The sequence below is a fragment of the Lissotriton helveticus genome, chromosome 4_1 (genome assembly GCF_964261635.1).
Source record: "Lissotriton helveticus chromosome 4_1, aLisHel1.1, whole genome shotgun sequence".
Taxonomy (NCBI): domain Eukaryota; kingdom Metazoa; phylum Chordata; class Amphibia; order Caudata; family Salamandridae; genus Lissotriton; species Lissotriton helveticus.
This window is the reverse complement of record NC_136063.1, coordinates 247,471,885-247,494,579: the sequence shown is the minus strand read 5'-3', so window position 1 is coordinate 247,494,579 and position 22,695 is coordinate 247,471,885. Positions and strand designations below refer to the sequence as shown.

General features: G+C 44.7%; 1 protein-coding gene across 2 annotated transcripts in view; it reads right to left on the bottom strand.

Moving 5' to 3' along the window:
• Positions 1–261: 261 nt before the first annotated feature.
• LOC144828499 (CMP-N-acetylneuraminate-beta-galactosamide-alpha-2,3-sialyltransferase 1-like) overlaps positions 262–22,695 on the bottom strand; it is a 381,835-nt gene continuing 359,401 nt past the window's right edge. For both annotated transcript variants that reach the window (XM_078686722.1, XM_078686721.1), the window contains exons 5-7: positions 14,839–14,884; positions 12,448–12,567; positions 262–1,079 (exon numbers count right to left, since the gene is read on the bottom strand). In XM_078686722.1, the coding sequence (XP_078542848.1) occupies positions 900–1,079; positions 12,448–12,567; positions 14,839–14,884 (346 nt within the window). In that variant the 3' untranslated portion in view covers positions 262–899. The remainder of the gene's footprint in view (positions 1,080–12,447; positions 12,568–14,838; positions 14,885–22,695) is intronic.

Sequence of the window (22,695 nt, the reverse complement as noted above, 5' to 3'; positions counted from 1 at the left end):
ATTCGTACGGAAAAGCGCACGATCACCTACACACCGTACGGCACGTACCCCCCATGATCGCAGGGGTACGCGGCGTACCCCTGTGGTCATGCGGGGTACGTGCCGTACACCCAGCTTACATGGGGTACGTGCCGTACACCCACTGTACATGGGGTACGGTGCGTACCCCATGTGCGCTGGGTGTACGGCACGTACCCCGCATGAGCACAGGGGTACGCCGCGTACCCCTGCGATCATGGGGGGTACGTGCCGTACCCGGGGGGGGGGCGTTCCGTACCTGTTTCGGCGCGAACTCTGCGAGTACGACTGTTTTCGGCTCCCGTAGGAAAAGGGTCGTACGGCGCGTACCCGACACGAATCGTACTTGCTGGGTCGTAAAAATGTGCCGCGATGTCGCGTACAGCGGGTTCCGAGTGAGATTCGTACGGAGATTTGAGTCGTACGGAGTCCTGTACGACTCGTACGGAGTTCCGCACCTAGTACGGATCATACTTCATCGTACGTACGGGACGTCTACGGATACGATTCGTACGGGGAAAAAACTCTCCGTACGACCATTCGGAGCGCATTTTACCGGATCGGAATCGACACTAATGTGTAACACCGCTGCTGTTTTGTCTTATTGCTTCTGAAAGGGATTCAAAGAGTCGTGTTTGTAGTGCGGTAGCTAATTTCTATGAATCCGCCAACAATCAACAAACTGTTTTTTCACACATTTTGTGATCATTTCCTGAAACCGAGAGTTGAATAAAATAATTCTCCCACTGCATTTTTCCCTTCTGAAAGTCTTCTTTTTATCACTATAGTTTTTGTTCAGAGGTAGTTGTGATATCCCAGCTGTCAATTTTCTCTCAAGACAAAAACGCTTTAGTCGACAATGTCCTCTTGTATCACAGTTGTCATCTGCCCGAGAAGAACTGTATTTTGTTGCTCGATTTCAAACTTTCTGTCACGTTTGCCTGAAAGTCCCCATCATGCACAACTTTTTTTCGAAAAACGCTTTTTCCAGTGCTATTTTCTTTTTCATAGTAGTGGCTCCAGGTTCCGTTGCTGTCTGCTCCAAAGCCATAAACGTCCACCTGGGGTTAAAAGAAGACGAAAGCAAATATTAAAAGACAATGCATTAAAAGAGAGCCTTGTGTAAGCAACATTCTGGTCTGCCAGTTTTAAGTACAGATTGCTGTTCGAGGTGTAACTCACCAACATCAGGGCATTGTACCCAATCCAAACACTATCAATAAAATTTTATAAAATATAATTATTTGTTTCTCCCCAATCATGCCCCGTGCCCAGATCACCTCCCCACCTGAAGCACAGAACATGCCAAATGTTTTTATACTAAGGAAACAAAAACGTGTGATTCTCGTAGAGCCTATTGGTAGCTGGCAAAGGTTCTGAAGCTACACAGCAAGCAAAATGCATAACAACCACACAACACAGTCCGGATTAAGCATCATATAGATATTAAGGCACCACAGCATCACACAATCCGTCTTCTATCAATCGACTCACCTACAATATTGTCAGCAATGCGTATTCGAATAACCCATTTAACATTTAAGTAACCTCTGGCTACACCCAATCAGTTTGCCCCGTCTCTCGATGTTCTTGCTAAGATTTATCCACCTCAGGGTTCCGAACCTCTCCGTTAACGCCAAGATGCTCCTTGGAGTGAACGCAGCGCTTTACAAATGTACTCATTCATTCATTCATTTATTCATAGAACACAGCCAGTCATCACCCGCAGATATCCCACGGTGAACTACTTGGTGCATTTCACAATCAGATTGAGGCTGTGATCAAATCCTCAAAGCCCACCAGGAAGGTACAGCACTGACCAGTAATGCAATGTCAACCAATGGCAGAATTTTCACCATTTCAATATGTATAACATGAAATAAAAAAAATTGTTAAACAAGAATCAGGTTCGCCGGGTGTGCCACATAGGGAATCTTTCCCGAAGATCAAGTGATGTTGCTGCAATTAAAAATTGACTTCAGTGAGTTCTATATCTTATTGAAGAGGACAGATGTTACTCCTTTAAATGCAGGGATTCCTTATCTGTGGGATTGATACTAGGACATGGACCAGGGTATATATTCTGTCTGTAACCAGTGCCTACAGTGGGCGGATTCTCTGTCTCTCCTGGACGGACTCTCTATACTATTACGTTTGCTCCTGTAACCGGTGCACGTTATGGGCTACTTCTTGGTTTAATCCTGAGTCAACCTTATCAAGCACAGTATGACGTTTCTCTTACAGTACTAACTCTCAATAACAAAAAGGTGAAAGTTATGTATATTAGCTGTGCATTAGGCCATAGTCTATGTAGCGTCTTCCCAGCCAGGGTACCCTGAGATAACTATGCCACACACGAAGCTTATTACTCATCTTTATTTTTATTTATTTATTGTTCTTCTGCGTGTAACTGCAAAATCAACATTCTAAATCAGCTTTCATTGCATTCTGCTCTAACACCTACGTCACAGCTCCAAGGAGTCCATCAGGAGCCAAAAGTGTTCCATCATTGCTAACTTACAAGACACTAGAGCCTCCTTGACTTGTGAATTTCTGCATTTGTTAGTCTTGCATTGTCTTGATTGTTAGTGAGCTTTTCAGCCCTATCACAGCCTTTTGACTGAGCAAGCCCGACTGCCTCTACTCAGTACATGCCTGTGGTTTACCCATCTTTCTCTCCTGGGTAGACTCAGAATTCACTCTGGGTGTTAATCATCACTGCTCCTAAAATAACTTTTTAGAGAGAGTATATTATGTCGTCCTGTATCCACTGCATGCCATAGAGTTGCTCGTCTGTCGATTGCTGATGGAGCCAGTTCAGGGCTCATGCAATCTGCTGAAGCCAGTGTATGCCATAGGACGCTTCTCTCTTACCTGAGTGGACCACCTTTTGCTCTAGATGGCTGTAACCAGTGTACCTAGCAAGCACAATAAGATGATGGGTGGAGTGCTGACACCTTTCAATCATTCAACTCCAGTCAAGAGATATGGGTTTAATCCATTATTTGCACACTATGCCACCCCAGTTTGGAACAAGTCATATGAAATCAGTTTTGGCCCTGCTCCTCATGGGAATAGTCCAGCCCGAACTGCCAGATCAGGTCTTACATGGACCTGAAACAAGCATCCTAGGACCAGTTTGGGGGTATCACCACTCATGGGCGTACCCGTGGCCACTTGAGACAAACTTAGCAAACACAACAAGGTGATGGATGAAGTGATGAAACTTTTCAACAACTCACCCCATGCAAGGCGATGGAAGGCAATGCACGCACTTAAGTTAGGTTTACTATGCAACGCAGAGCAACCTTGTGTGGCAGAGTAAATCTGGTGTAAAACTAGGCAGCACATGTCACTGCCTTGAATTACTATGCAGGCAGAATGCGTCCCATGGATGGATCGTGGCTGTTCCTACGCATCCACCCAAGGTTACTAAGACTAGTAAACCTAGGAATCCTTCATAATTCTACTACTTCCCAGGTGAGGCATAACAAGGAGAAATATATTTTTTCTCCTCATTATTTCCACCTTCTACTTGTGCTGCATTCTGTAGCACACAAAGAAAGGTGTCCATTCCTGCACACAAAAAATCCTGGCAGCAGCGGCTCCACCGCAATGGCAGAGGAGCGTTGCCCCATTGGCTCAGAGCCAGCAAGTGAGAAATAAAATGATATTTTACTATCATTTTATTTTTCACCTGCTGTCTCTGCCCTTATGTGCAGGGAGGAGCGGGGCCATCGAAGGAGGGAGAATGACTGGTTTTGGCACTGTATGTGCGCATGTGTGTTTGGCCGGCGGTCTCAAGCTGGCCAGAAACACATGTGCACTTAGTTTTCTCCACTTAGGTTTCGCCAGACTTGGCTTTCTCCAACCCGGTTGTATTGAACAGCCGGTCTGGTGAAACAGCAGAGACTCTCTGTCCTTAGCAGAGTGTCAGAGCAGCCTGCCCAGGCTAATCCCCACACTGATCTCATGCTTGAGAGCAGCGCAGGGATTGCACAGGGAGTTTCTGATGCTGGCCCAGGGACTGCTGGGACCCAGAAAGCATCGGAGAACTGAAGAGCAAGGTGGCAGAAACAGCATCAGGTAAGTTTTTTTTAAACTCATGCTCTCCCCTCCACGCTCCCTCCCTACCGTGCTCACCCCTGACCCCTCTGCTCCCGCTGCACCACCTCCACCCACCCACCACTGTTTACATGTATCAGCCGCCACTGAATCCTGACTGTAAAGTAGGCACCCTTGCACCATTGGGAAAGGGTGTCTGTGCTGAGCTAGGCATCCACTCTGCACCATGGGAGAAAAAAAGCAGGAATGTACCATATATATTATTATTTATGGCACTTTCCTCCTCCCACCGGTTGATGCACCATAGCAAATTATCTTGTTGCCTTGCACTGCATCAAATGTGAGTATATCTGAGCCTGAGCCCTAAAAACAAGGCTTCTAAACCGACAATGAAGACAAAAAACATGACTGGACAATTGTATCTCTTAAACATAGGTAGAATCCAGTGTCTGTTACCATCTCAAACCTGCTTATCGTTCTTTTATGCAGACCCAATAGTATCTTTTTGAAGCTTCTACAAACAGCTGAACATTAGTGCCTAGCTCTAATCAAACAATTGTTTCATTTAAATACAGGTCCTCATTTAAAGGCAACCATTTTACTTGGCCTGTGTGCAGTGCCTTCACCACCTCATCCTGCCCATCAAATCTTTACATGGCCACCGAGTAGGTGGCTTATTTTTGCCAAATGGGTTCCCACTGACATGATTTGAGTATCTTTGGGAAAAATTCCAGTACTGAACTTTCCATCATGCCATGTTTGGATGATGTTTCGGTTTGCATTTTTCAGTTTTTTTGGTGTGGGAGGAATTAATGATCAGTCTCCCTGATGAGCAGGGAGTTTGTTTTAGTTCATGGAGACATTGCTAATTTTCTCCTGCCCGATAGCTCCATATTGTGATCTTAGGAAAGGAAAAGGATATGTCACCTTAAATAAGGAGGCTCTTTGTGCACCTTCTTAGCAGGGTGTATTGCAGCATATAGGGTGATTCATACAGAGGAACAAGCTGTGGTTCTGCAGGCGAAATCACAGCACCTACTGCACCATCAAATGAGGCTGAGGATCCAAGAGGCAAGCGAATGGATCATCTGCTGTTTGATGGCAGATATCCTGTTACCACCAACCTCTACTATTTTTTTTTTTTATTTTTTTTTTTTTCAAAACCGTATTTATTAAGAGTTCATGCATGAATCAATACAGCCCTCCACAGTCAGGAGGAGACTGCCAACGACAGACACTGAAAAGGCATAGCAGTGAACCCAGAGTTATAGAAAACATACCCCAATCCCCTCCCAGACCACCCAACCCCAACAGCGCCCTGCAACACCCCCCCCTACTACCCACCCCTTGTCCCACCCGAACCCAGTGCACGTGTTCACAGCGTAGCAACATAAGATGAAAAACAAAGGTGGAGTCAGCCAACAGTCTAAGGTACGGGGTCCACATCCAGAGCCAACACATCATCAAGATCAGCGGGGGGGTCGAGGTGCAGACCCCTGTAGTCCGCCCATCTTTTCCAAATTTTGTAGTGTTTCCGGGGACACCCTCTGGCCTCAAAAACAGGTAATTCCAGGCCCATAAGGAAGTCCAGTCCCGCTTTCCATGCACCAAGTGGGGGGGCACGAACGCTTTTCCAGGCTTGGGCCAGATCCCGCTTGGCCACCACCAGTCCCAAAAGCAGCAAGTGACGTTTGTAGGCGTTACCCCCAACATTTTCCAGGATATGAAGGAGACCCAGCCTAGGGGTACGGGGCAGGTCCCACCCCAGCACCTCCGAAAGACAGTCCCAAACCCCCGCCCAGAATCTGGTCAGCCTCCCGCAGGACCACACAGTATGGAGAAGCGTCCCTCTCTCATCACGGCACCTCAGACACTCCGGGGCGGCTAAAAGGCCCGCCCGCCACAGCCGTTCCCTAGTATAGTAGGCCCTGTGGAGGTATTTGAACTGAATAAATCTAAGACGGACAGCTATAGCAGCTCCCCGGGGGGATTCAAGGGCCTCGCGCCAGTCATCATCATCCAAGGGGCCAATATCAATCTCCCAGGAGGCCTTCAACGACGAGAGGGAGGGGGAACAGTGTGTAACCAAGGAGCGATATATCTGAGAGACCTTTTTGTCGCCTAGGTCACCCATAAATAGTTTAGCCTCGATGGGACTGAAATCGGGGAGTTGCTCCAAGCCCACCAGACTCGGGCCAAGGGCATGGCGGAACTGGAGGTACCGGAAGAATTGGGACTTAGGCATATTGAATTCAGAGCTAAGGTCCTGAAAGGACTTAAGCGTAGTACCAGAGAGAACGTGACCAAGGGACGAAATCCCGATCGCGTCCCAACCGCCAAACCCGGATAGGGAAGCCAGCGCCGGGAGCAGGCCATTACGCCACAACGGCGTCTCAGCCGTCAGTCTGCCCCACCACCCCACACGATGCAAAGCTTGCCGCCAGACCGCAAAGACCACCTGAGTGACCCTCGGCAATACCCTCCTCCGTCTGGCCGAGTACAGCAATGTGTGGAGCGTGGCACCGCCCATCAACGAGTGCTCCAGAGCATAAGCCGGATCACTACGGTCCCCATACCACCACTCATTGAGCACGAGGAGGTGGGAGGCCTGGTAATAAGACAGGAGGTCCGTGGACGCCAAGCCGCCACAGTATGTAGAGAGAAAGCAGGTACGTAGCGCGACCCGAGAGGCGCCCCCGGCCCACAAAAACCTACCCAGCACCGAGTTGACACTCCGGAACCATTGTGGGTCGATTCTATATGGATGATTCTGCAGTTGGTAGAGGAGCCGAGGCAGGGCGACCATCTTAAAAATTGCCGACCGACCATAGATGTTAAGGGGCATACGTGTCCAGGCCTTAACGTCAATCTGGACCCTATCCCACACCGGCCGAATGTTCCGATCCCACGCCACCGCGGCCGAGGCCGAGAGGAAGACGCCCAAGTATTTCATGCCCTCAACCACCACCTGAAGGGACGCAGCCCACGGGCAGTGCACCGTGTCACTCCCCAGCACCCACAGGGTCGACTTGCGTGGGTTAAGAAAAAGCCCCGACGCCAGACCAAACTCATGCATGATCTCAAGAACGCGAGGGCCCGTACGATGCAAATCAGTCATAAAGAAGAGCACATCATCCGCATATAAGGCAACGCGGTACGAGTGGTCCGCCCCCCATACAAAGCCCCGATAAAGCGCGTCCTGGGGCACCCGGGCGGCCATAGGTTCCATAGCCAGCGCGAAGAGGTACGGGGAGAGGGGACATCCCTGTCGGGTGCCCCTGGCCACAGGAAACCGCGTGGAGACCGCCCCAGAAACACGTACCGAAGCGGTGACATCCATATAGAGCAGTTTTACATAGGAGACAAAAACCGGTCCCAAGTTCAGTAGTGGTAGGAGGGCGAAAAGATAGGTCCAGCTGACCGAGTCAAAGGCGCTATCAATGTCTGCCAACAACAGCGCCGCTTGATCCCCGGTGGTCCCGATCGCGTCCAGCGCGGCCTGAGCCCGCCGAATGTTGTGCCGCGTCGCCCGGTGTGGCATAAAGCCCGCCTGATCCGGGTGGACAAGGGTTGAGATATGCGGGAGGAGGCGGTTTGCAAGCGCCTTGGCCAGGAGCTTGGCTTCAAAATTAATAAGGGAGATGGAACGGTACGACTCATGGCGCTCGGGGGGTCTGCCCGGCTTTTGAAAGACCACAATTTCGGCATGTCGCCAGTCTGGGGGGAGGGTGCCACGCTCCCGCGCCAGTTCCAACGCCCGCCTGTAATGTGGCCCAAGCTGCAGGTGGAATTTCCGATAGAATTCGCTGGGGAACCCGCTCGGCCCCGGTGCCTTACCCGCGTTTAGTTGACCCAGTGCGTCGCCTAATTCCTCCGCCGTCAGGGGGAGCTCCAGAGCGTCACGCACATCATCGGAGACCGCCCGCGGATGGACCGCTGCGAGGTATTCCTCAATGCCATCAGAGGAAAGGCTCTCCCGGGGGGCATACTGATGTTCATAATGGCGCGCAAAGCTCGCCGCAAGGATCACGGGGTCTGTAATCGCCACTCCTGCGTCGTCAACAAGCCCCGGCAAGGTGATTGGCTGCAAAGTCTGCTGACAAAGCCTATGGAGCATGGTGCAAGACTTGTCACCCCACTGATATACCCTACTACGCGTAGCCAGCCACGCCTGGCGTGCCTCATCTAATAAGACCGAGGAGTAAGACTGTTGCGCCTGTAAAAGCAGCCGCAGTGTCACATCATCGGCCGCCACCCTGTGCCGCGCCTCCAGCGCCTCCACCTGCACCACGGCAGCAGTAATACTGTTTTGGCGAGTCCGACGAGCCGTTGCGCACCAGGCTATATCCACACCCCTCAAGGCGGGCTTCATGGCCTCCCACACTGTGATTGCATCCATCCCCACCGTAAGGTTGTCCTGCCAGTAGTGGGCGATTGCACCGCGCAGATGCTGGGAGTAATCTGGTCGCTGCAGGTGCCACGTAGACATCCGCCACCGAAACGGCTGGCGCGCCTTACAGAGATCTATCTGCACCGCCACAGGGGAGTGGTCCGAGAGCCCGCGAGGCCGGATCGCCGCCCCCTGCACCCTGTCAAGGAAGGCCCCCGGTACAAACACACAATCGAGGCGCGAGAGAGAGCCATGCACAGCAGAGACATACGTGTATTCCCGCCTCCCCGCATGCAAATGTCTCCACACATCCACCCATCCAAGACCATCGATCATGGCACTCAGCCGAGTAGGGGAGGCTACAGTCTCGGCCCCTCGTCCCCTCTGTCTGTCTAAGGTCATGTCCACTACATCATTCCAGTCGCCTCCAATCACAGCCAGGGAACGGGGAAGCTCGGCCCATAAGGCAAACAGTCGCTCCGCAAGGGCCCACTGCAGCGGGGGAGGGGCATACACACAACCGAACACCACAGGCTCCACACCAACCCTACCCTGCACAAACACAAACCGGCCCTGAGGATCAAGCCATTGACGCTCATGAGTATAAGCCAGCCGTCTGTGAACAAGAATGGCCACGCCCCTCGACCCCCTAGTGAAGCCAGCATGAAACACCTGGTGGAAGCCAAACCTCTGCAGACTCAGTGCCTTAGTACCCAACATGTGTGTTTCCTGAAGAAAGAGCACATCTGCCAAGTCCCTTTTCGCCCAGCGAAGCACAGCCCCCCGTTTGATCTTGTCTAGGAGCCCCCGGACGTTCCAGCTCAGTACACGCATGGAAGTGCCAGGAGACACGAGCCGTGGAGCTTCAGCCATTGTCACGATGAGCCAGTTCCCGCCCACCCCAATACCCGACCCCGGCCCACAACACCCCGGTTGCCAACATCATAAGAAACACGTGCACCCCCAAGAACACAGCCCTAAACCCCACTACCCCACTAACCCCGGCCCAACCCACAAGCAACCAAACACCCCAAGACCCCCCACCCCCACCCCCATACCTCAATGAACGATGAAGTATCTGTCGCGGTATACGGTACTTCAGGCCCAAAACACAGCGCCCAAAGCCAGCCATACCAAGGGATCCCAACTAGTCCCCCCCCGAACTAACCAGACACACTCCCTGAACCACCCCCCCAGTCCCAACAGGAGGAGGCAGCCCATAGTACAGGCCCCGAACCCCAACAAACATACAGTCGAGTCATAAACAAAGCACCATAGAAAAGTACCAGACCAGGATGGCCCCGGTATTCGCCAAAAAGAAGTCAATACTGCACCAGCCAATGTCTGTCCCACCGACCACAGCTCAGCATCCCCAACATATATTTTGACATAGGAAAGGCAACCAACCTCTACTATTTTTAATAGATTTATTTTCCAAACTTTATTTATTGCTTTTATGTTTTTTGTCAACACCCACATTTTGCACTCTTGTTACATCGTTATTTGTGTTACATACATTATGTATCTGACTTGTGCTGCTGCTAGCTCCCGCGATACTGTTACCGCCAACCTTAAGACCTTTTATGTTGGTGGTCTAACCATTTTATATTTTTAGTAAAGAATGTGAACAGCTACATAAGTACAATATATGTGAGTGAGATTTACAACATAAATACATGGAATTCCACCGAGAGAAAGGATTTGAATCCAAAAGCCGTGAGCTTAATGTACTACTCAAAGAGTCTTCTATTGAAGGTTCTTACATTTTCACAATCCTTATGCATAGACATTAGAATTTTATAAGGAGCATGATTTATGTACTGTTGGCAGGATTATCCCTAGGAAAAATGAGCATTAAAACTATGCATCAGAGATCATAAAATAAGTCTAGATACATTCGGAAAACAGCACAGAAATTGCACATCACCGACTTGACCATGCAGTAAATTTCACTAAATGTTAGCTGTTTCAGCATGGATGAACATCAGATCTATACAGTGATGTCTTCCAAAGGATAGGACATCCAGGCACTAAAGAACACAAAGCAAGGAGAAAAGTAAGGACACTATGAGCCAAAGAAAGAACGTTTTCAGGAGTTTGCCAAATCACAAGTGATTTTCCAGATAGTTTATTGATGGAGGAAGCCTATTCTATCTACTGGCAAAGACCACTGCAAAGACATGGCCTCATGATCATGCACGTTTAATTTTTGCAAAGTCAACAGATTGCTCTTTGTTGAGTGCCACCATAAAAAATGAACAGCCCTCCCTATTTCACCAAACTTGCACTTCACCAAGTAAGGAAAATGCATGTAGCAAACTCTCCACTACAAGGGAAGGGTCAGATTCAGTCTTACAATAACTGCCGGAGAAAAGGACCTACAGGGACCCACAACTTAGCAGCAAACTATGTACATTAGGCTGAAAAGAGTATTATCTCTACAATATTATCAGTCACTTTTTCAAACTACAATTTTGATCTGGTGACCACAGTATTTTCCGTCTAATTTCTAATAAACATAAATCCAGCCTTTCAATTGACGAAAATGTCTTCAATACTTTTGCCTATGGAAAGAAGAATCTAATGTGGTCTAGAACCTCATGTAATAATCATGGTTCTAGCTATCAAAAATCTTTATGATGGATCTCAAGAAAGTGACAGCCTATCAGTGCCAGAGATTCCACAGAGATCTCACAAGTAGAGCTCTGTCTGCTGATGATCATAGCTTGTCAGCATCATTAAAAGCCCTCTATGTTCACAAAGATTGATGCTTCTCAGATCTGGACCAAAAGCTTAGGAACTCACATCTTCCAGGCATGAAGGCTTTTCATTATCACCATGCTGCTTAAGAACTTAAGTCAAGTTTTCTCAGATTAGTGCACTTTAGGAGCCAACTGCACACTCAAACACCAAGCCACTGTGTCAGTTTCCTGGCCGCTCTCTAAATAAATGGCATGATTGGACTGCTTCTCAATATTTTGGAGAAGTAACAAGTAGGTCAGATCTATGAACGGTTCCCACAGCTAGCTGCATTTTACAAAGACATTGACCACAGAAATGTCACTTTTACTGAAGTTCCAGTCGCGTAATGCCCTACTCTCTATTTACAAAGTGGCTTTAAGCCACTGTTTGTGGCTTAATGCCGCTTTTAATATGGTACCCTTTCACACAGGTATCTGCATAAAAGGGGCGAGTAATGGGTGTTGCTGTGGGCATTCCACCACAACACCAGATTTACAAGGGTCTGTAAATCTGAGGCATAACAAAAACTAACGCCATACAAGAGCAGGCGTTAGAATGGCAAAATGATGAGAAATACTTTTAGATCTCCTGGTTTTTGCTTTTTTTATGGGTCCTGCAGTCTGCAGCACACACAGAATGAACAAAACACCATGAATGACTGTTTAAGTGCAGGAAGGTGTCCCTTTCTACACATAAATTATCACTAAATATTGACGATTTGCTACTTCTATGTGTGCTGCAGAATGCAGCACACATAGATGTAACAAATCACCATTATTGATTGTTTATGTGCTCTTCCTGGACATAAACAATCATTCTCTGCAATGCAGGCACTCTTGCACTATGCTGCAAAGGTGCATATGTTGGCACTAGGCAGCTAATTTTAGCACCAGTGCTAGGGAAAACACGGGGGTATCGTTGTAAATATGGTGCATCCCTGTATTTTGGAAATGTCAAAGTACAGCGCTGCCAAATTTGTCACAGCTCCGCACTACGCCATTTCATTGTACATATGACCCTTAATTTGCAATCATTTCTAAAGGTGTGTTCTCTGGGGGCTACCTTTCTATTTTCACACCTCATCTAAACGCTGCTTTCCTTGTCGTGCGCAGTATGTGAATTTATTACAAGGTCATACTGCAAACTAGGCTTTGTTTTAATCACTGCTTATACATACTGTTTCCGCACATATAATGTAATGTAATTCGCCAGAATAATTCACAAAATTGTACCTGATCACAAACATGGAGTGCAAATATTATGCACATAATTCCAGTGGAGGGATACTCGCCATGTTTTTCCATCCAGTTGAAGTCAACATAGTTCATGAATGTGGGATTAAAGATTAATATCTGCAAAAAAAAGAGCCATAAATCTATAATGATATATAAATATATATTACAGAGTTACATTTTAAGTCACGTTACCTTAAAAGAAACACACACAGACATTGTATGTGATATGGTCTATATAGCTAAAATGATGACTGTGGAGGCAGAACTGTTTTGTGGTACCAAAGTGTGTGATTTTTGAGGTTGTGGAGAATAATGAACTAAGCTAAGAATCAGGTTGAACGTTTTGTAGCACAACATATTTAATAACCTCCTGCGACCTTCAGTCTTGAGAGGAATTTATTATGTTTAGCCCAGGAGAAGGATACAAATTACTTTGATAATAATTTTTATTTGGATATGCTACTATCTATGGTGCCGGCTCCCATGATCTTGTAAAGTAATTTCATTCGCTGTCTACTGCTGAAACACAGGAGGGTCAGTGCATAGGCAGTGCAAAGTGTTTTTTGTAAGTTAACGGGATTGAACAGAGAAATAAAAAGCCCTGCTGAGGTGTTGCAGGTATTGAGTATTGTTATATAAAAATAAATACAGTTCCACTGTAGCAAAATACTTTGCACTGTTCGAAAATTCAAAAAGAATACAAAAAACAGATGATTGTTTCAATTAGGTTTCGCAGTACTATATGAAATTAAATACTAAAGAGAAGTAGGTTCAAATGCAAAATTATTTACCAACACACACACACTGGTGTCCCCTTATTCCGCCACCAGCATTTGTACTCAAATATGCTACTTCTGAAGTCAAATGAGTAATTTAACCAAGCAAATTCGTTAGTATACGAGTTTGCTTGGTTTTATAATTTCTATTGTTTTTTAGTTTTAAGGCACATTTTCGAGTCTTTATTTTTGCAGTCGTTATTTTAGAGGTCTTTGGTTTCTCATGGAAATCGTTTCGTCATCAGCAGTAAGACAACATTACTTGTAGGTGTTTTTGATACCACATAATTTTGAACATAAACATTGTATAGGGCAATCATAACTGTATATTGGCCACTACACTACACGAGCTGAAATCATTAGGAATAGATAATGAGGTAGGAATAGAGTTGAAGAGAGGAGAACGTGTAACTCTTAAATGTTTACATGTTAGAAGAGGCTTCTGGGGTCTTAGCAGGCGCGGTGGTCACAAGGGTGGCCTCAGACCGAAGAAGATGAGATTGAGGTCAGTTTTGAAAGCTTCTTTCATACACCTATGTGCCATGTACTGTAGGCTGAATGCGGTATTTGTCCTCTATGGTTATGCAGTGTATTCCACACATAACAAGATTTCTAGTGTACACACACTGAACATTTGCAAATTGCACTTGTTATTTGTTCTGCTTCGACCGATCTCTGTTATATGGAATGTTATTGCTTCTATCTAATGTCATTTGTATAGAAAATTCAGAGATTTGCTAAACTGTTAAAAAGTGCATGTATTAAGAACAAAAAAAATATGCATTTGAATTAGTAAAAAGTGTATTTGTATATGTCATGTATAATAAACGGGCTTCAGTTAAAGAAGGCATTAAAAAGAAACATGTAGGAAGGCTGCATCTAGTAATAGAATACTTTTTTTCAGTTGTCATTAACCATAAAAGTGTACATACAATAATACAATAAAATATGCCTAAAAAATAAATACGTTAATAAATAGGATTGCTCATGCTCAAGTCGGTTTAAAATTTTTTCCCTATCCATGTAAGTATAAAATCTCAATGAGCACACATTTAATTCCTCCAAATGATCGATACAGAATTAATTGAAGAATTAAATACAAATAATGTGATTGTCAAGGGATTGAAAACCTCCGCAATTTTTTCAAAAAACATTCTAAATATGCAAATATGTAATCCAGTGAGTGTGATTGTAAAAAATGTGTATACAGTGTGTTTCAACATGTTATCGCCTTTAGAACTATACTACGCCTATGCCAAACAGCTTGCAAACAATTGCTGACAGCAAAACTAATAGCCAGTGTTGGGTCCCTTTTTAAAATTCTATGGGCCACTAAATATCTTGACAAGCCCAAGGACTGACATATTGGTTAAATCCATTTACGACGAGGCCCAAGGTTTGCTGAACAAAAAAACAATATGAGCATCTCTAGTACCTTGAGAAGTGTTTGGTCTCTATAAATAAAATCATGTTCTAATTGATACTTAATAAGAATAATCAAATAATCCAATAGAAAAGCAAAATGGCATGATGCCATATGTTTGAGAAATTGGTTTAATAAAAGTTATAAGAAATGGTCATCACTCCCCAATATACATTCATGTAGAAATACCTTGTCTTTGCTAACGTTGATTTTACGAGGAACTCTAGCATACGTGCTGAAAAAAACATAAAGAGGGCTTATTAAATTTCTTATATACAGTACAAACATCTAAAAAAATCAACGTCACCCATATTATATACAGACTACAAATTCAAACTGCAAATTATTTGTCTGTTTCTATCAACACCAAGTTTCATTTAGACTCATGCTGTTGATAAAACATCTCCGCTGCTTATAGTAGAAAAGTGTAGACTTCAGTTGGCTTAAAAGAAGTAAATTGTTCATCCTAAAATGTCTAGAACCACTTTTAGAAATTGGGTTATTGGTTCATGGATGTGAAACCCTACTCATGCAACAACCACAATCTTTGTCAAAGTGTACGACAAAAGTCACTAAGTTACCATGTGTGTAAATCTCTGGTAGCTTGGCACAAAAGCAGTCAGCTCTAACTTGTTAACTACAGTTTAGTATTTATGTTGCACTTAAAAAGTAATAATGGGAAAACACAATACCAGAAAAATGCCACACCAATTTTGCAAAATGTAATAAATAACAAGATACCAAAATGAATTAAATCCAATCAATAGAACCAGAGTTATAAATGTTTAAAGTTTTTTATGAAAACTAGCGCCTAAAAGATCAAAGTTTCAACCTCCGGTATCTAATGGCACAAGCCAGGGCAAAGTCAAAAGACTGACCAGGATGGAGTGTGGTATGGCTACACAAGGTGGTTTGGCCTGGTCTCGACTTACCTTCGTACTTAGAAGAAATTCTGTGAAAAATTCTAGAGGAACGTAGAGTTCACCAAGGCAAGGCAGCAAGTGGTGTCTGAGGAGGTGTTGTAGTTGCCAGGGAGGGCTAGACAATGCTTGGGGAAAAATAGCACCCAACGAGAGATGCTGGGTTCTCAGGCTGAGGAGTGCATCATAATCAATGGGGAGACTGTAGTTTTAGAGCCTAGTGAAGATTTTTTCCTTTGGACTTAAGACAACTTTTTTGGAAGAGGGCTCAACAAGGTTGGATATCGTTGCTCAGATGTCCAGCTGATCAGGATTTGCTGCAGGGGAGATGCACCTTGGAGGGATTGGAAGGCAGGTAGGTCCTGGTTTTCTGTCAGTTTCCAGGCCACTTTTTAGTGTTTCAAAGTCCCAACTTTTACGATTAATCAGGAGCAGCACCTCCAACACCAAAACCAAGAGTCCAGGGCTCAACGGGCAACACTTGGGGTGGGGGGGGGGGTCTAAAGTGGTTAATCACCTAAAGATGAAGGGTTAGGTTAGGGTAATGGTAGCCCTCTAATAGCAATCCCTTGCAGCATTCTGTGTGTTAATGAGTCTGTAGGAGGCAATAACATGAGTGACCTTCCATTGCTAACAGGAATACAGAAAGGCCGACTCACATGTTATTCACAGTCATGTGATCCAGGACACAGGCTACAGGCACCAAATGGTTAGGACAAGAAAATGGCAACTTTCTCAAAGTTGCATTTCCAGATTTGTGACTTAAAAATATGACTTCACCACTGTGGAGGATTTTAAATTACAAATACCTTGACATCAAACATGACATTTGTATCTGCTCCCGATGAGATAAGGTAACTCAATATAATCATAAGGGAGAGGTAGGCCTCACAGTAGTGAAAACTAATTTGGGAGTTTTTCAATACCAGGACATGTAAAACTTAAAAACACATCCTAACTTTTGAATGTAATGCACACTACCCTATAGGCTGTATAGAGCGTACCAGGGGGGAGGGGGGATTATGAATATTAAGAAGGGAGATTTAGGGCTGGAAAAAGGCTTATATTGGCAGGTCGAAGTGAGAGTTTTAAAAATGCACTACAGGCTGCAATGGCAGGCTTCAGACATGTTTTAAAGGGCTTCTTTAGTGGATGGCGCAATAAGTGCTGCAGGCTTGTTAGCAGTATTTAATTTACAGGTCTATCATACATGTAGTACCATATAGTAGGGACTTATAAGTAATTAGATGTGGCAATTGAGTGTAAGCTAATTTTACTAAGTTTGAAGAGTAGAGCACAAGTCCTTTAGCACCAGTCAGCAGTGGTAATGTTTGCATAGTCCTCATGCCAACAACAACAACGAATTTCAGAGAACAGGAGGGTTGTTGGCAAAAGGTATGGGGGTGATCCTGTAGAGAGGGCCACATCCAACAATCACTCGTACCATGAATAAGCCCAGCAAATGTGTATGAGTTTATAACTTCATTGACGACTAACGAAAATATTACTTACCTGTAACACAACTGGAGCCCACGGTAGGGTAGATCGCAAAAATCGAAAAAATCTCTGTATTCCATGCATGTAATGAAAGGGTGCACAAGAAAATGAATCCAAAACACACATCAACCTTGTCCATATGAATCAAATTGAAAATCAATATTAAAAACACTTAGGTCATTGTATGTGGAGTCCACTCTCTTTTAAATGAGAGATTGTCCGCCATGAAGACTGAATGATTTATGGGTGAAGATCCAGTGATTCAATGGCAAGAAGTGGATTTGGCATTGACAAATAAAAAGCTTTTGTTAACACTCTAACTCTAAACCATCCGTTGCCATTTAATTGTCTAGTTCCGGAGAATGGTCTCACGTACTACAGAAAATCTCGGCGCCAACTCCACTTCTTTCTATTGAATCACTGAATTTTCACCCTTAAATCATTCAGTCATGACAATCTGAAATTTAAAAGAGGTTGGACTCTACATACTAAGACCTATGTGTGTTTAATAATGATTTTCAATTTGATTGTGGACAAGGTTATGGTGTGTTCTGGATTCTTTTTATTGTGCACCCCTTCCTCACATGTATGGAATATAGATATTTTTTCTTAATTTAAATATTGTGTACACCTGTTTTTTTAATTGATAATTTGATGTATGTTTACATCAATGGTTTAATTCTATCTGTCAATATTTGGACAGGGGATTTATATTCAGGATTATGAAAACTAACTGACAAATGATCAACGTAGAAGCATGGCTAGGTTACACTCTGCGCATCACCAATATTCAAGTAATAACAAAACCAAGTATCTTCAGGGTTGCTCCAGGGTTCACCGATTTATAGACCGAGGATGACGGCAGGAGTACTCTCCTTCACATGAAACTCATTCTATCTACACTTATCCGGACCAGACTTACTGTCCGATTGAGATTCTATTCACGTGATATGTCAGAACGCTGAAGGATATGTATCGCATATTAAATATACTATTTTAGACCCATGGTATTTGGGACCACACACAGGTCTTACCTGGAATGTGGTGAACTTATCTACTGAGACTTGTGCTAGCCCTGAGGAAGTCGTCGGGTGATTTGCCCCGAGACGAAACATGTGTCGGCTATTGGCTACATTTGGTGATGTCATCTATACCAATTTAAGACGAAGAAGTTATGTGTATGACATCTACAAATATGATAATAATAAAGGAGACAAGAAAGTAAAGTAGACAACTTTTGAGAATATTTTGAAATTGAAACTTTATTGGACTGATAGCTTGATATGTTCTAACTGTGAATGTCAATTTGTCCTTTGCTCGGGAATGATATTCTGTTTAGTAACTGACAAATAATTCCCATGTTAGATTTTTTTATAAAAAAGCGCAGAATCTCAGAATGTTCAGAAACTTGCAGAAGAATTTTAACATATCTATATTTAGGAGAGCAAACACTAGACATGTTTGTCACTGTATGCTAAAAAAACACAGTAGAAGAAAGAAAAGCAACGTTTTTTTTTCTTTAAACTGCTGCATTAATTGTGCTCTGTGACCTGACCGGCCTTTCCTCTGGTTGCTGGCTGTGGCAGTAGCATTGTGATGTCAGAAATCAACTGGTATTACAATTGAATTCTGATATCTTTTCTGAATAATCAGTGATTCAAGGCCTCACATTTTGCCGATAATAAAGAAATTAAAGACATGTTTTTATACAGGGATTGCAGAATCCCATGTGTTATGCTATTATTGTGCACCTGCTACATGTACATTGTAACTGTGATGCTTAAGTCCTGAACTGCAGCTGCTGCATGGTTGGTGCGCTATAAAGAGTGAATTGCCAGTGCATACCCTCATTCTCCTGTTGTGCTTAATTTGTGTCTGTGGTTTCTGGTGCTCGGCACTGGTCGTTAATTGTCAGCGCTGGCTCTAATGACAATCCACCTCATGGTGGCGCTGTCTCTTTCATGTTGAGATGAGCACAACAACTGTGTTTATTAAGTCAATATACATTGAAAATGACTAATAATGCTAGCCTCTCATGCCGTTATTATAGCTTTATGTGGCCTGAAATAGACTGAATTGTCACAGGATTGCGATGGTTAGGTGTTATGCTAGTACTGCCACTAACAGTGCTGGCAGGGTATGGTTGGTGGAGGGTGCAGTGAACTTCCAACAATGGCCTTGGCTCATAGAATTTTTCCACAAATTAAGCACTGACTCTTGTGCCAAAGATACTGACATGGAGACAAAGAATTGTGTTACTGGTTACATTTTTGTTGTTGCAGGGAGAACTGACTTGTATATATAAACTTCTTTATTCGGTTTTTTTCACAAGTGAAAACCATAAAAGAAACACATAAGAAAAACAAATAATAAAAGAGCGGAATTAAAAAAAAAGAAAAAAAAATACAATTTACATTTTGTGAGCCTAGATGGAGATTCATACACAAACTTTAACAAGTAAGTTTCTCAGTTCATTTCATTTCCTCAAGGGGTGATTAAACAATACTGTTTGCACAATGATTACTATAGACTTTTCCTGTGCTTCATAATACATTTTAGGAAATTAAGGACAAAATAGCAGACAGACTTAGATTCAAGCATTTGAAGTCTATGAAGTGCCGGCCTACATTGTCTAAGGTGCCAACTCCTGACTTGTAGCAATGAATGGAAATATGTTCAATGTGAAAGTACATCATTTGTACGGTGCTTGATGGCATAACTAGGTAGGAATATTTTGTGTAATTGAATTTGATATATTGCTCTAAAATCAGGCCTATTTTTTAAGTGCTCGAAGACAAGCAGCTGCAAAAGGAACCGATATCTACAAGTTTCTTCTCGCATACATGTTGGTGTGCTCAAGATAGGACCTATTTTTCTGGAGCTTTACATGGGTTTGTACCTTGTTACCCCGTTCACTGTGACATAATGCATTCTTGCTTTGGCACCCCTTATGAGGTGGCTTATATTGAGTAACCCGCGAGGGCATGTCTTTATCCACTGGTATAAGTGACTTTGTTGGTACCGCTTAGAATTAAAATAGTGGAATTGAAAAGCTTTATTTCAATCCATATATTGATTAAAATTTTCCTTTTGGGCAGCCTTTTATGTAGGGTGACCAAACATCACGGATTTCCCCGGACAGTCCTGGTTTTCTGAGGACTGTTCAAACACTTTTTCTAGTTTTAAAAACATGTCCCGGTTTTTGGAAAGCGGAATATTTCTGCTAACACAGCTTTTGGTGACTAAATTAGAGAAACGTGTGTACACTTTAACCCAGTGGGCAACGACATTGTCAGAACTTTAACTCCCACAAAGCAAGTTTCTTGTTTTGGCATCAACCAGTGATAATGGTGATAATGGTGACCTATTGGATGGTTTTTCTATGTGGGGGTGTTTTTGTGAAGCCGCACCAAAGTAAAGTCGTGTTTTGTCGAGCATCACAAATTGAAGGCGCTTGTGTTTTGTGTTACCTCGCCACTGTGAAGGTGTGATTTTTTGAAGCATCACACAGTAAAGGTGAGTGTGTTTTGTGGTGCCTCAATCGAACAAAAGAGAGGGTTGGACCAGGAACTAATTAAGGTCCAGTGCCCGTGCTCCGAATCCTAATGTTATAACCAAGTAGAGGGGTCACTGTTCCATCGGAGTGCGCACTATGAAGTCATGCTTACACTCAGATAAGGTAAAGGGTAAAGTGAGAGATCCTAAAGAAGGAAGAAAAAGCTAGGTCTTGGACCTTCCCATAGTCAAGCAAAAAAAGGGGGGGGAGACACTTATTGTCTCTTTCCTGCCCTCAAACACCCCAGAGGATGTCATGCTTCATCAACGGGCAGTGCTACTCGTTGGGCCGGCGCTGCAATGGCCTACAGGTCCCCCGTTGGGTCGCTTTATAAGAGATCTTTTCAGAGAACAGCTGTATGATGAGTGCAGGTATGTAGAGAGGGTCCTTCTCCCAGTGATGGTGCTAGTGGATAACAATGGCTAGGGGGTACCTAAGGGCAGTAATTTTATTAGTGCTAGATGGGTTTCCCTGTCATATTAAAAAAACAAAAGGTTGTGTGTTACAATATGGGTAATAATGTACCCTGGGTAACATAGAGTGTGCTCAGGTCGACATGTTTCGCACTAGCGTGGTCAGGTAGATCCAGTGCGCTTCATCAGGACCAGTGCAGAGATAAATAATAATGATTGTGTAATGTAGAGAGTGCAAGTGTGTGCCTAGGAGGTCACTGGCCCCCTTGCCATGCTGGAGGTGCACGCGGTTCAGTGTTCCTACTCGAGCTACCGCAGTGACTAGACTATTAGTCTATTCTCCACTGAGACCTAAAGACTGATGGAGCATTGCACCATGGGTGGTGGCGTTGGAGCATTGCACCATGGGTGGTGGCTTAGGTATCACCATAGATTCACGGTGGTTTTGTGGAAAAAGAGGTGCTGCTCGGCATCTACCACCCATACGCCGACCCAGATCTTTTGTGTTGCCGTGCCACAGTGGAGGCATGTTTTGTGGAACATCACAAATTGAAGGTGCGTGTGTTTTGAGTTGCCTCGCCACAGTGCAAAAGTTACTACTTGTGTAACGATATATCTGTAAGAGACATTAGTTAGTGATAGATTCCTTACCTTAGAATATCCCCAGGCGTCAGACTGGATCCGGAATTTTTTGCGTAGCAGTACCCTTGCGTGTCGGTAGGCGTCGTCTGCGGCTCCACGTCCGTCGTGGGCGTCGTGGGCGCCGTCATGACGTCGTCGGAGTACTTAGATGCTGCCTCCGCGTGCAGACGTCAGTTCTTAGACACAGCTTTTCCGCGCCAGAAGCGCCGAGCCATGTTAAAAACCAACACTGGTGCAATTGAAAATAGGGCCCTGAAAGGGGATGTCCTTAACCCTAGATATTGGATCGCAGAACGGGGAGGATGGGTGGGTCAGTAAGGAATCTATCACTAACTAATGTCTCTTACAGATATATTGTTACACAAGTAGTAACTTGTGCATCTGAAAGAGACACGTTAGTGATAGATTCCTTACCTTAGAATATATACCCCAGCAATACCAACCCCGGTGGTGGGTCTGCGAACCAATAATCACACCAGAAATACCTGGAGGACGGAACGGCCAAAGAAGCCATCCCTCCGGACTTGACTGTCCAGGCAATAGTGTCTTGCAAACGTGTGCAGCGAAGCCCACGTAGCTGCCCGGAAAATGTCCTGCAAGGGCACTCCCCGGCCCGAGTGGAATGAGCCCGCAATCCAACAGGGGGCTCCTTTTTAGCCAAGGAGTAACATGCCTGGATACACAAGATGATCCACCGAGAGATGGCCCGCTTATGCACCGCCTTTCCCTTCTTAGCGCCCACGTAACCAACAAAGAGTTGGTCATCCAACCAGAACTGACTTGTGCGATCCAGATAGAAAGAGAGCGCACGTTTTGGGTCCAGACGGTGGAGCCGCTCTTCCTCTTTAGAGAGATGCGGTGGCGGAAAGAAGGTAGGCAAGGTGATAGACTGCCCTATGTGGAAGGCCGTGACAACCTTGGGCAGGAAAATGGCCTAGTCCACAACACAACCTTGTCCGGATGGACAGAAAGGAAGGGGGGTTTAGATGAAAGAGCCTGGAGCTCACTCACTCTCCTG